Raw genomic sequence first — 14,006 nt, forward strand, 5'->3', positions numbered from 1 at the left:
TGCATATTCATCACCTGGTGATACAAACAGCTGAGTTAGGTCTAACCATGTACCCTAATATTTAATGTCTGATGGATGATTTTCCCTGAGGCAAAATTTCACCTCCTGTTCTAGGAGCAGGGCTGTGGGAACAAGTTAGCAGGGAGTGTGCAAGGGCAGAAGTATCGTAAGCCACTCCTAAATCTGGAGGGGGATGGCTGCTTGCTCACTCACACTCGCCAGGTGACGGCTGTAGAGGTGGCTGGCATGACTGAAGAATTTGTTGTTTCCCTCCTTCCTATCACTCCGATATTTCTCACAAGCTGTTTGCCAATGAGTTACTGTATCAAGCAGATGTGATGTGCTGGCAAAGTGGTTCAATGTTTCCAATTGTCTTTAGTATAAAATCAACTAGTTTAGAGCAAACCATCATCAGAAGTGTAAACTTCCCGACTTTGTTAGAGAAGGGTTAACCTTACTCTTCAGAGAGCACCTCAACAGTAATATTTTGTAGTAGTGCTGCTATTTGGCAGTGGATGTAACTTACAACGAAATTACAGGCTGCGCACACTGAATCAGACCACTTGTCAAAGGGTCATCTGTTCCTCTCTAAGTTCATTCCCACGGCCCTCTCAGCTCAGTGCTTTTGAAGGTCTCCAGTTTCAGAGGAAGGTGCAAGAAACCTTACATCGTACAGCTAGGGGATGGTCTGGTGCAGGAAAATCATTCTAGTAACACATATAAGGCTTCATGGATTCATCTCTCAGCGTGAGATGACTGTTCCACCTAGACCAGGGTATGTGACACAAAGTCACTGACTTTGCCACACTTCAGTGACGTCTACCCTACAAACAGGCCACCTGTGTTTTTGCTGCCAGGGTGTTTTTGTTTTGAATGTAACCTCTCTGCCTCTCTTCACAAGTCGAAGAATGCTTAGAGACACAAGGCAAGGCATTGATTCAAAGCACCCTGAAAGCAATGCAGTGATTCCCCTTAGTTTTAGGTGTCTTTGAATCAATATAAACCAGGAAACATGATGTAGCCAGATGTAATATAGTATATTTACTCTAAGGCTTGGCAGAGGAAGACCTTTGCACTCCTGATAATATCCTTCTGACATAAGCGAGGATGATTATTCCTCTTTTATGTGTCAATACGATAATTTGGGAAGAGGTTAAAGCTTGGGTTTCACACATCCTGAACACCTAATCCTTCTTTTGTCTGCACATCTGAAAAGTCGGAATAATGTTTCCTGGTCAGAATCTCAGCTCTCATCCATATTGCAAGCTATACCAACTGCTTCTGAAGTCAGATGACTTCTCTGCCGTGGTAGTCAGAAGACTTCTTTCTGAAAGAAAGACCTATCTCTTCCCTGAGCCAAGGTCATCAAAAGTTGTAAATATCTTGCAGTGAGCTGGTAATGAACTGCAAAACACATAGTTCACCTAGGAACTTAACTATAAGCTCATCTTATGAAAAGATTATTATTTTCCATTATAATTAGTGTCATCTGTACAGATTTTCTGATTGTTTTCCTCACCTGAAATGCACTGAAAAGCTGGACTTTGCAGGTCTCCCCCAAATGACTGAGCCTGAAGGATCTGAGCTTCTTCTGACCCATAAATCAGTCTGGAGGCAGGAAGTCTCTCGAATTTTCTGAGCACTAAAAAAAAAACCCAAACAAAACAGGTACTATTATCAGTTCCCATGTTGCAGAGAGACAAAGAGACTTTAGGTAGAAATAAAAATTCATTAATTCTGTAGGGAAAAAGTTTTGCTCATTAAATGATGTACCATAACTCCACAGATAACACAGGAGACAGCTGGACTGAGGATATAATTTCTATTCTGGAAAAAAAAAAGAGTGTCACAAGATCTTTTAAAAAGAGTTAGCCAGGAATGGGCTGAAAGTTTATATTCAAGTGAGACTTCTCTTCCAGCAGCAGGCTGGCCATCTCCCATTACTTGTTCATGGCGCAGAACCAACTATTGAGTTAAGTGGGGAACCAACTTACTGCAAAACAGCCACTGAAGCAAGAGCCAGCTCCAACAGAACTTGGCTAAAAAAGAAATCTAGGAGACCTATGACTTGTGTATAGGAGCACACCACCACTGAACTCCACTGACTTCAGACTGAGAGATCTATCCAAGGTATGTTGGAACGGGTCCAGAGGAGGGCAACAAAAATATTCCAAGGAGCTGGAGCACCACTTCTATGAGGACAGGCTGAGAGAGTTGGGGTTGTTCAGCCTGGAGAAGAGAAGGCTGCAGGGAGACCTTATTGCGGCCTTCCAGTACTTAAAGGGGAACTATAGGAAGGACAGGGACAATCTTTATAGCAAGGCCTGTTGTGACAGGACAAGGAGTAATGGCTTGAAACTAAAGGAGGTAGATTTAGACTGGATATAAGGAAAAAGTTTTTCATTATGAGGGTGGTGAGGCACTGGCACAGGTTGCCCAGAGAGGTGGTGGATGCCCCATCCCTGGAAACATTCAAGGCCAGGTTGGACGGGGCTCTGAGCAACCTGATCTAGTTGAAGCTGTCCCTGCTCACTGCAGGGGGGTTGGACTAGATGACCTCTAAAGGTCCCTTCCAACCCAAACGGTTCTCTGATTCTATGTCCTGCATGATCCTTTTCGACTCCTTCATTCAACCTTTAACTCCAGACTGTCACTTTACTTACCAGACCCTTTTGTCTACTCTCTCTGAATTGGACCCACTGCACTGAGTGAAAGGAAGCGTGGGAAGCAGCACAGTTCACACACTGGGAAAAGCTCGTGGGGTCTAGAGATGCAAAACCCAAAGGTCACTAAATAGGGTGAGGAATCCAATTTAAGTTCCTGGCTGTGCCCTGAAGGTTATAGTCTGCTGAAGGGGCACACAGTGGCACCACCACTACCCTGCTTAGGTTGCTACTACCTGTATTACAAAGGTTTTTTTGGTACAGTGTGTCCACCAGTTGATATACTAATATCTTTCTGTGAACACCACGTATTAGGAGAAAAGGAGAACATGGTGACTTGGCATCACCCCTGTGATGAAACTCTGGCTTATCGTAGCCAATGCCTGGCCTAGACCTAAAAGTGCAAAGAGGCAGGAGCCCTGGTCTGATCTCAGTCCATGAGAGACGTCTGCACGTGGAAAAGCTGGAGGCTCAGCCTTGCTCTCCCCTGCGCACATGAGTGCAGAAGTCCAACAGGAGGGTCCCAGGCCTCTCTCCCTGAAACGTCTGCATAAACCACAAAATAAAAGTCAGGGATAAGTTCTTAAAACAATCATTTGTACTCTTACAGCAAAACAGCCAGGACTAAATCAGAAGCAAATGTCCGCTGTTGTCAGGGCTGAGTCAGCAGGTGCTTTTGATAAAACTGTCATTTCTGCTCAGAAAAAACACGAGGGCTAGCCAAACACTTAACACAAAAACAGTCCTTGCACTCCAGCTAGGCTGGGGAGAAGGCTGAATGATGGTGTAAACAGAAGTGAAAGTTTTTTCCTTCCTAGAAATACAGGACACCAAAAAAATAAGCATTAACTTAATTCTTCACCAAACTGAATTCCTTCTACATCTGCAACTTGCAATGATGCCTGGTTAAAACCAGAACTAACATATTTTCATAAAACTGAAAAGAAACAGTGTTTTTATGTCGTACGCAGTTGTTTGCTGCCCTCATTCCAAACGCAAAATTCAGAATTTAAAAAAAATGACATTTTGAAGTGTTTTTCTTTACTTCTAATTTCTTTTTTCCTAATTCTGGCTTCATTCCACCCCTCCATTTTCTCTGCAATAATATGGGAGAAAAGCAGAGAAGACACAGAAAATGTAACAAAACATTAAACTGAAAACACTGCAAAACTAACAGAAAAGCTGCCTTTTTTAATGTCTGAATTTTCATTTTTAGTTTAAAGAAAGGTAAAAAAAATTGCATTCATAAAGCTACTTTGTCAAAAACTGTACAATGAAAAATATTCTACCAGCTCACGTTTTCAAGAACTTGTTCTTTCACATTGCCCTCTTCTCAACAGTAATGTACTACTCAGCCACTTCACAGGCTTAGTGCATAGCAGAAGTTCTTTATCTCACGTTACTAGAGTAAAGCTCTAGATCCCATCCCTGTTATTGCAATAACTGTTAAGTGTGGCTTAAAATATAACAAAAGATAGAAGAATAAGTCTGAGCATGGGTTGTTACAGCTTATTACTGTGCATTCATAAAAGGAAATTATTCCTCCCACTGCAGCCTCAAAAACCAAAGAACTGTTGATTTATTTATTGACCTTGCCCAATTGCCAGCCTCCTGTCAAAGCAAGATCAGTCTTCAGACCCTGCTGTCTTGTTGCATGCTGAATTCAATTAAGGGAAGTAAAGGGGCAGGGGGAAAAATAAAAATAGATATAATCAGTTTCACTTTATATAATGCTTTCTGGAAATGCAACATGATGTATAAAAGAAAAAAAAGAAATTAAATCAGCCTGTAAATTATTTTAGAAAACCAAGCCAGACTTCTCGGGTGTTCCTTGTTGTTTTCTTAAACCTTAAATTGTCAACGCTTATAACTATATTTGTATTGAGATCTTCTGGCATGACTCACAGCAATATGCACAGATATCTACGACTGCTTCATCCTGGACAGAGTCAGAAATACTCATGCAGGAGGGCTCAAGGTAAGTAAGTAACAGGAGAATTAAGCTGCTGAGAGTCCTCTGCCCAGAGAGACACGCCAATTACTCTGTGACCAAGAGCAACAGAGGCTAACAGCTCATGTTCATAACTGTGATCAGCCTCTGAGTACGCTCGGAGAAAAACATAGCTGTTTTAGCTGAAGACAGTTTTGCAACCTCTTCACACCCGAGGGCTTTCATTTCACACTCCTTCCACCGATCGCACTTGTCACAAGACATCGTCTAATTCAGAGCACACCATGACATCAGCTTCTAAACTGAAAATTCCATTAAATTTGATACCAATCATATGATGAGTAATAAAAACTTCTGGAAAACTATTTCTGGGCAAGGCAAAAGCTTTGGGGCCGAGAAGCGTAATTAGCCCTTACTGAAGGCTGTCCGGGGACTGTTTGATGAATGACCTTTTTTTCAAATTATTCATCCTGGAAAACTGGCATTTCACAACTGTGTTCAAGCAAGAGTAAGTTGCCCCAGCTTGCAAGGCTGTGTCCACCAAGTCAGATACCGTACAGCAGGAGCCCAGCGGGTGACGTTACGCTGCAGCGGTGAGGTCATTGCCAAACACAGTCTGTTTCACATGAACACACTCATGAGTGATAATTTTACAAAGAAATACATCATTCTGCTGCTTTTCCATTAGCCATCTCATTCTTTTGGGTTTCCAAGCAGAGAGCAGGAGATCAGCATACATCAAAAGCTGTCAGTCAGCTGACACTGCAAGAAACCTGCTTCTCTCTCTTCCCTTACAGGAAATGACTTCTCCAATGTAGTCAAAAAATACAAAATTAAGGAGGAATGTGGCTTAAGGCAGAGGCCATAACTATGGGAAAGTGAATCCCGTAAGCTGTGGAGTGATGAGTCTCTTCATGAGGAGGTTTCACTTATGTGGGGTCGAAACATTTCCAAAATATTTTTCTGACACCTACCTCGGCACTGGTAGTCTGTAAGGAGATCATCTGTTTCAGTCCAGGCCAGCGCTGCTCCAAAGCTATTGACGCAGAAGGATTCCTTAGTGTCAGGGTCTTGCTGGGAAGGTCTATACTGGCCGGTTTCATCACACTGCAGACCCTGCTCATTGCTTTGACAGTATGTGATACCTGTTACAAGTAAACAAGAAAAGAAAAAAAAACGTACTTTGATAATCCTGTCAGTGGGTTTCACAGAATGATTCTGGGACCTTTGGAGGTCCAGCCTCCTTGCTCAAGCAGGGCCACCTAAATCCAGTTGCCCAGAACCATGTCCAAATGGCTTTTGAACGCCTCCAAGGCTGGAGACTTCACAACCACCCTGGGCAACTTGTGCCAGTGCTTGGTCACCCTCACAGTAAAAAAGTGTTTCCTGATGTTCAGAGGGAACCTCCTGTGTTTTGGCTTGTGCCCATTGCTTCTGGTCCTGTCAATGCAGTAGGACGATGTTTCAATGCTGTAGGACAAAAGTGCTCTAAGTACAACAAAGACTTCACTGAAAATTAATCTATAATTTGTGTTGTGTCTCATGCCCTGAAACATGGTAGCCTCACTGCTTTGTTGTTACTGCAATTCATATTCCAAACATTTTTAGGATTCTCTGCCATGGATCAGATCTCATTTATGCTAAGTACTGTAAAGCAAAGAATTACAGAGGAGCTGTGGTTTCTTACAGGTTTGTTCAGAGTCTATTGCAATGGATCCATGAAATGTTATGACCCACAGCACAAAAGCCATTACATCAATTTGTTATTTGTTGCCCCCCTGCTTTTTTTAAAATTCTCCCTTTCAGTGGGAAAGAAAAGGTCTTCACATTCTCTTCTTAAAGAACGAAGAGTTTTGATTTTATTTAGCAGCATTTTCCCCAACTACTTAACATTTTTAATGATTTAGAAATCTTTAGAATCCAGGCATCTGGGCTCCATGGAGAGAGAAATCTGGAAATTTGACCAACATCAAAGGCAGCAGCAGAGAATCCCAAGTGGACTAAGCCTCACAGGTTAACCAACTAGATGCCCCCCTCCTTCTGAGATGCTGCTGAAACAAATGATGCTTATCTATGTACGAAGAAGCCACCAGAGTTTAGTCTGCCATATCAAAATGTGGCAACATCAGCACTATTTCAATTCAGTGCACCAGGCCAGGAGCTAAGGTAGTTTAGGAAATGTTTCTCATGCCTCTCAGCCATCCTTGCCATAGAGACACAACCTCTGGGAAGAAAACAAGGTAAGCAGCATAGAGGAGAAGGCTTCAGCCCTCCAGTTTTCCTGTGCTGTGTTTGTGAGTCAATACTTTCCTTTTTTTATGTGGCAGTTAATTCAGGAAACCCTTCAGACTTTCTATGGAGACAGCAGAGACAGATAGAAGGGAAGGAAGGGAAAGAAGGGAAGGAAGGAAGATAAATGCGTACAATGTAGCCCTTTGGAAAGGGCTGGCACTCAGAGACTGTGCTACACAGGCAAGGTGGAAATGAGGCAGGGAGTGGGTTTAGTTGCAGGCACTTGCAGTAAAGAAAACTGCAAGTGCAGTAAAGAAAACCTAAGGAGCAAACTTTTAAGCGCAGGAGTCCAATACCTACATTGGTAACATATATGGAAATGAATAATGACAACTTTAGGCAAAAGCTAACTGATGCCAGAGTGCATTACAATAAACCTGGCGGTTTTTATCCCACCTAAGAGAATAAATAGGTTGAAAGAGCACAAAGCAATCGGTATACCCACTGATACTCCCAAGAAACCCGTTCTTACTACCCACTTTTATTTTTATCCATGAGCTAATGCTGCAGACAAAACTGAATTTGGACTTAAGTGATTTTCTTTATGGAGCTGCATGCAAAAATAAGTCATTTAAACTGAATACACCAACCTTAGTGAACATATCAATAATTGCTTTGTGAGAAGTATTTGTATTTGTAGGGGAAAGAGCTGCACAAAGACAAGGCTACTTTAGTGTTCATGAAAGTGACAATAAATGAACTACATAAGATGGTGCTCACTGATACTGAATACCCAGATATCATTCCTGAGGCCAATGAACATGTCTCAAGGGACCACAACATCCTGGATGAGACTAACCACTCATTTCTTGGACATTTTCATCCAAAACACTGGTCAGCTTTTTCTGTCTTTGAAAAACATCTTTGAATGTATGCAGAAGATATCATAGCCATCAAAAAAACCCAGAGGGAGGATCTTCTTTTTTTTTTCTTTAACTTACAGATGAAAAAAAAAAATCCATTAGATATTTGAAACCAGAATAGAAAGGGTAAGAGAAGAAAGTAGTTCAACTTACAGTGATTAGCGCTGAATGCCCCATAGGAGTTGGTAGTTTTGCCCACAGGACACTTGATACAAGAGGAACGTCCTGTCTGATGCTGGTAGTAGCCAAAAGGGCAGGGAATACATTCCTTGTTCTGGAAATGACTGCCCGGAGGACAAACAACTGCAAAGAGAACAAGCACCTTATTACTCTTATGGAATTCAACCAGTTCAGGCATTCGGCCATACATGTGTAGGCATATATATGTATGTATGTGTATGTGTGATACACAGCATATGTGACTATCTATCTCACACTGGTAGACTTGCCATAGGCTTTAAGCTCTCAATATAGATATTTCTAAGTGGTAATACTGGTAAACGCTCCTCAAATGTTCACTGATGTCATAAATGACTGGAATACAGACCGTGGTCTTTTTCTTTTTTTGTATCACCCTAAAAAATGTTCTTGAATTACTGCACATCAAGCTCTTTGGAAATGCAAAGTCCAGGCCTGATTCCCATTTGCCAAATCCATTTGTAATAAGATAATGCATTTTGTGGATGGGTTGTGAAAGAAAACAAAGGAACACAAGCAACAGAGTAACTTCTACAAACACTACAGACAGAAAGAGGAAGACTCCTAGGAGTAGAAACTCCAAAAACATCATCCAGAAAAGCACCATATGATAATGCTTTCATTCAGAATTCCTGGTAATGAAATTTTGGTAAGCACTTCCAAACTAAACAGTAATGGCTGGATTAAGTCACCCGTTGTGCACATGACAGCCCAGACGCAAAACAAAAAGATATCCTTAGTCTGTATATATATATAATTTTCAGAATGAACAAGGAGTAATATTTCTGGCTGACCTGTTGCATATTACAAAGAAAACTCTTTGTCTTCTGGGAGGTCATGAAATACAGTCTTCCCCTCCAGATCATTCGAATGAACATTAAAGCAGAAGAGTCACAGGCACATTTGTAGGACAATACCTTCACTTGTTATTTCACAGCTGCTTTCCACATGTAAATTTCCATCAAAACACTATCAAAGGTATATTTTGGGACTTTGACAATGTGCAGAACTTCGTTTCTGTTTTTGCCCTACATCTTGATAGTGGTTTAAGCTTGTATGAGCGAGAAAGAGTAATGGAAAATTGGCCATCCCCACTACAACCCACATGATCAATTGCTGTTCTGGCCAACACACAGGAATGTAAATTAATTTAATTTACAGGAGCACCTAAATTAGAATAGACTAAAAATACTGTTAGTATAAAAAAAATCATATCTTCCATCATCTGCTCTAAGTGGCCTAATGGGAAAATCTAGAACGAGACAACAGTGAGACTGAAATTTTCCTCCCAAGTACATATCAAGGTAGTTGCTCTGGGTATCACACATACCTAAAATCAATTACAGAACCAAGAAATCCTGGATCAGACAGAACTCTCTTTTCTCATGCATATTATTTAATACACAAGAGTGTCTGATACATTTTAAAGACAGTTTCCAACACATGCAGAAAGGATCATACTCTTTGCAAATGAACAACAGTAGAAATTAAAATGAAATGATTAATCCATGCCTAAACTGAAGACAAAATGCAAAGGATGACAGAGACTACTTAAGCCATTAAAATTTAAGAAGAAACAAATTAAGCTTTTCAAAGTATCCTCTGTTTTTTGTAGTTATAGTCATGATGTGAAAGTAACATCTGTGTCTCCAACCACATTTTAAGCAAGTACAATTTTCTTTTGCCTCACCCATTAGATTAGCAAAAAGGCACAAAGAACAGCAAAAAATATTGGTGCAGAGACATGTTTTCTAGACTCTGTAACTCTTGAAGACACATATAATTTTAGCTCTAGGTTACACTTGATGCAACCACATAGACATTCAGTTTGATTCTAGAAGTCAGACAAGCCATCATATTGTGCTTTTTTCAAGCTTTAACACTGATAAGTTTTAAAAATGTAGGAAACTAGAGAAAAGCCTTGAGCCAACATCTCAGAGCTAAGAATTAGCGCGGGCCCAAAACTTGTATCCTTAGAATAGAAAAAAATAAATGAAATAAAATAATTTTTAAAAATTTAAATTTAAACACCCAAATTGAATCCCTTGCTCTTGCACATCAGATTTGTAACCTGGCCTCACTTCTAACCAAGACCCGGGCTTCTGTGTACCGGGGAAACAACATGCTGGGTAGGAATTGCCAGGCTAAAGAACAACTCACTGGGGAAACACAAAGTAACTCCGTGCGGGGGTACCACTCCTCACAGTAGCCTCCTTTTACTTAAGACGAGCTCTCACTACACTAAGCATGCTTAAAGGCTGTCACAGCTCATCATTACCCAATGCTTGTACTGCTCTTTCCCCCCTCCAGGGATAGTGGAAATTTTTGGGATATCAGATTCTTGATCCAGATTATTCCAAATGAAGTCTTGAGCTGCCAGCTCAGCTACAAATCTAGCAATTTATTTGATTTGGGTTACGCTCTGCTCAAAGCAACTCTGATAGAATTGCCAAGCACTGTAAATAATAAAAAGGAGAAGCATAAAAACATATAATAAAGCAAAGATAACTCACAAACAGGCTTAAGGCTTTCTCCTGAAAACGGGGGGAGTGGGGTTGAGTTCATAAAGCTGCCTCCCAGTCAGTTCCTGACTTTTTCCTTTTGGACTCACACCTTAGCAAAGAGAGTGTCTTTTGTCCCTTTGAAATTTAGCTAAAATCAAACTGTTCCCTCAGACCCTTAAGGAATTACATTCATAAATACCTGTGGGGTAAAGTAACTCAGTGTAAGACTGAGACACAGAAAACATGTCACAGAAGAAAAAAAAAAGAACACGTGATAAATATCACCCCTTTTACAGCCAAAAAAACCATGAAACGAAGCTACAATAGATGCAAACCTAAAGAAACAGGTGACTGTAAGAAAAATACATGAAAAATGAAGAGGTAGGTTCATGAAAACTGCAAGTTCCTAAATGAAAAATGCAGGTTTATTTTAAAAAAAACAACAGAAAGCTGTTGCTACCTAGAGCTGTCCGTGCTTCCTGATGCAAGGGGAAGTGTCACTTACAGTGAAATAAAACCATACAAAACAATAAGATCAGGATCTGAAAAGACAATCTATATTTCAAAAACAAGGTGGAACAGGAAAGGGAAGATAATAAAGAAAGAATCCCTGTCATCTTTACACAACTTTGATTTCTGTAGTCACAGGTGGTAACTTCTAATTACTAGTCCCCATTATTAGTAGAGAAACAGACCCAGAAGGATAAATGACCAGAATATATCCATAATGCAAAATAAAACTAAATATATATCTATCTTAGGAGAACCAGAAAATGAGTTCCTAAATCTTCTGTTTAGAATAAAATATGCATTCCTACTACATAAACCAGTGTCCAGCAGCGTGTCTACCATGGCATCTTAGAAAACAAATTCTCTGCCAAAAGCTGGAGCAGAAACTGCCTCCGTTCCCCACCCCTACGACAAGTCTGCTTTACTGAGTGCCTTTTTCTACAGTCAGCTGGTTCAAATATGCATGAACTAACTTACAAAGCAAATTAATTCACTCCTTCCAGAGACCTTTATCCCTGGCAGGAAATATTTGGCAGAAAGATCCAATCATCTGCTGTAAGTTCTTCTGCTCTAAGTGATCCCGGAATCAGTACAACAGTACACCTTGTTAAGTAACTGCAAGTTGTTACAGACTCCAGATTCTCAGTAGGAGTCTATTTTTCTGCATGGTGTATTTAAATAACCAAAATCTGAAGCGTTTCAGACTATGGAGATGAACTGAAAGTGCAGCCAATTTACCCTTAAAGGTCCAAGCTGGAAAGTGTAGCAGTGCAGAGCTCATTCGTCACTGGGTTACTTTAAGGCTCTTGCCCAGGCATTAGGAAACTCTCCTAACTTAGAGAGAACCACGATACCAAGCAGGGAGCTAAGTCGTTTTCATGTATTTTGATTTGCTCTTAGGGTCTCTAACTTAAGCTGCATTGTATTGAAGTTTTCCCATCTGAAAATATTCCTCATTTTGGAAAACTTATCCAATACCTGCTACTGTTGATCTTATACCTAGAAGTAGTCCATCCATCCTCTGTTCCAAAAAAAAGGCTAGACATAGTGAATACATCCCAAACTGACATAAGTAAGGCACAGGCTCACTGAGGGTAACTGGGCCAGCGAGAACGATTTGGGTCGCACTGTAGGAGGGCTGATGTTGGCAGAAACAAGAGCAGGGCTGTTAAGGCAAAGGCTCGTCGGCAACATGACCTGGTCCACAGGAGTGCTAGGCACAGCCACGGGGATCCGTCAGGAAGGTAGGTTTGGCAGCCCTAAGCAGGATATTGGCAGAAAGGCAGCCTTTTCCAGGGAAGCAGACTAAACAGAGGGAAAGAAGATGAAAAGAGGGCAGAAGTGCAATTTGGTCTGGGTGTTGGCCAACACCAAGAAATCTTCCATGTGAACTGGCTGGACTTGGCCCAGGAATTCACAATCTCAGGACTTTTGCCATTTCTGTGTCTAGGTTTCTATTCTGGGTAATGTATCACCATCTGAAGCTCCAGCTCCATTATCATTGTGAAGCCTTTTTATTAAGGATCACATACATTACAGAAAGACCTTCTAATACTAGACAAATCTAAAAACTCCCAAAAAATGTTTGCAAAACCTCTATACTATGTCAGTGCCATGGTGCCTGGATCCAAATCATTGGTTCAATGCAAGAACTGGACAGTAGCAAAGCACTCATTCCCATCTCTCCTCAGATTTGTCAGTCATGTTGGTGCTTTATGCCTTTCGCATGTTAACCATGAACACAAGTTCACTGATGATTTTCTAACTTTAGCTCTATCCTGACGCTGAATAGCTTTAAAGAAGGGAAAGCTACACTGAGACATACCACATCCTCGTGAATTTGGGACTGCTTTCCCAGGAGGTGAAGTTCTTCGAAACCCAGTCCTGCATCCTAGCTGCACAGTCGGAGACAGATCAAACTCTTCATCCCGGGGAAAATCAATGAAAGAATCTCCGAGGAATTGCTTGGAGTCCAAATGCAGCAGAAAACCACCATCCTTAATCTCTTTTATAAATGCTCCAATCAGATTTTCTCCAACAATTGCATTTTCTAAAGGGGGAAAAGATACCACAAAAGAGCATGAAAGAGACTCCCAATACGGGAACGGATAACTACACAGAAACTGATGAACCTTAAGTTAAAAGCAGGCAGATACGGAAATACAAACATGTTACAAACAGCAGGCTAGACTGAATCTGTACAGCGTTTATCAGATTAAGGTCCTAATCTCAGTATATGTAGAGAGTGCTACAGAAACAGCAAAATACTCCCAACAAAAAATGGCATATTTGAAAACTAAACCATCAGAGAACAAAATTTGATTTCTGAGTTACAAAAATTCAGCAAATGAAAAACAGGATTATCTGGCATTCAGTTTTAATTTATTCCTGTTTTTTTCAGTTTTATTCCATTCTTTTCCAGCACCAGTAACAATACAATAACCACCTTCCACCACACTACTGATTTTCAACATATCCACCTAAGCAACAGACACGCTCTTTGCAACTGCTGAAGCTGGTGTTAAAAGCTGGGAAACAGCGAGCACCTTTCCTACTCACTAGACTCTTAGCTGCCCAGACAGTTTCCTTTTCCAGGACTTGGGCAAGGACAATTTTCAGCGCTAGATCAAGAGCAAATTCCCTGGTTTTGCTACTACAAGATCAGTGTTCCCAACGGATTTTGTTTGCTCTCACATTCTGTCTATCCCTGCAAGCTTTACGGCATTGAACAGAACGCTGGTGTGGTTCACTGGTTCAGATTTGCAGGACAAGGGTCTGCTGTTGTATGGGTGATGGGCAGCCCAGTAACGCAGCAAATGGGAAGTTCTACACACCATATACTTCGAGTTTTGTGGGTACAACAATGACCTCGGGTGTTGAATTTTCACAGGGAGGATGCTATAAACATAAAGAGAGCGTGAGGAATGTTACAGCTCACACGCTGTACAAAGACCATTATTTTGTGGCTGGTGTGTCCCATAGCTGAGGGTACTGCTGCCCTTTCACATGGCGAGCTTCCTAACTT

The 14,006-nt window shown here is 41.0% G+C and overlaps 1 protein-coding gene across 1 annotated transcript in view; it reads right to left on the bottom strand.

Annotated features, from left to right (window-relative positions):
- The window catches only part of TG (thyroglobulin), a 165,513-nt gene that overhangs the window by 110,851 nt on the left and 40,656 nt on the right, over window positions 1-14,006 (bottom strand). Inside the window, exons 20-23 of the mRNA XM_064441731.1 lie at window positions 12,807-13,031; window positions 7,923-8,072; window positions 5,589-5,759; window positions 1,520-1,642 (exon numbers count right to left, since the gene is read on the bottom strand). Of these exons, the coding sequence (XP_064297801.1) occupies window positions 1,520-1,642; window positions 5,589-5,759; window positions 7,923-8,072; window positions 12,807-13,031 (669 nt within the window). The remainder of the gene's footprint in view (window positions 1-1,519; window positions 1,643-5,588; window positions 5,760-7,922; window positions 8,073-12,806; window positions 13,032-14,006) is intronic.

The sequence above is a fragment of the Phalacrocorax carbo genome, chromosome 2 (assembly GCF_963921805.1).
Source record: "Phalacrocorax carbo chromosome 2, bPhaCar2.1, whole genome shotgun sequence".
NCBI lineage: Eukaryota > Metazoa > Chordata > Aves > Suliformes > Phalacrocoracidae > Phalacrocorax > Phalacrocorax carbo.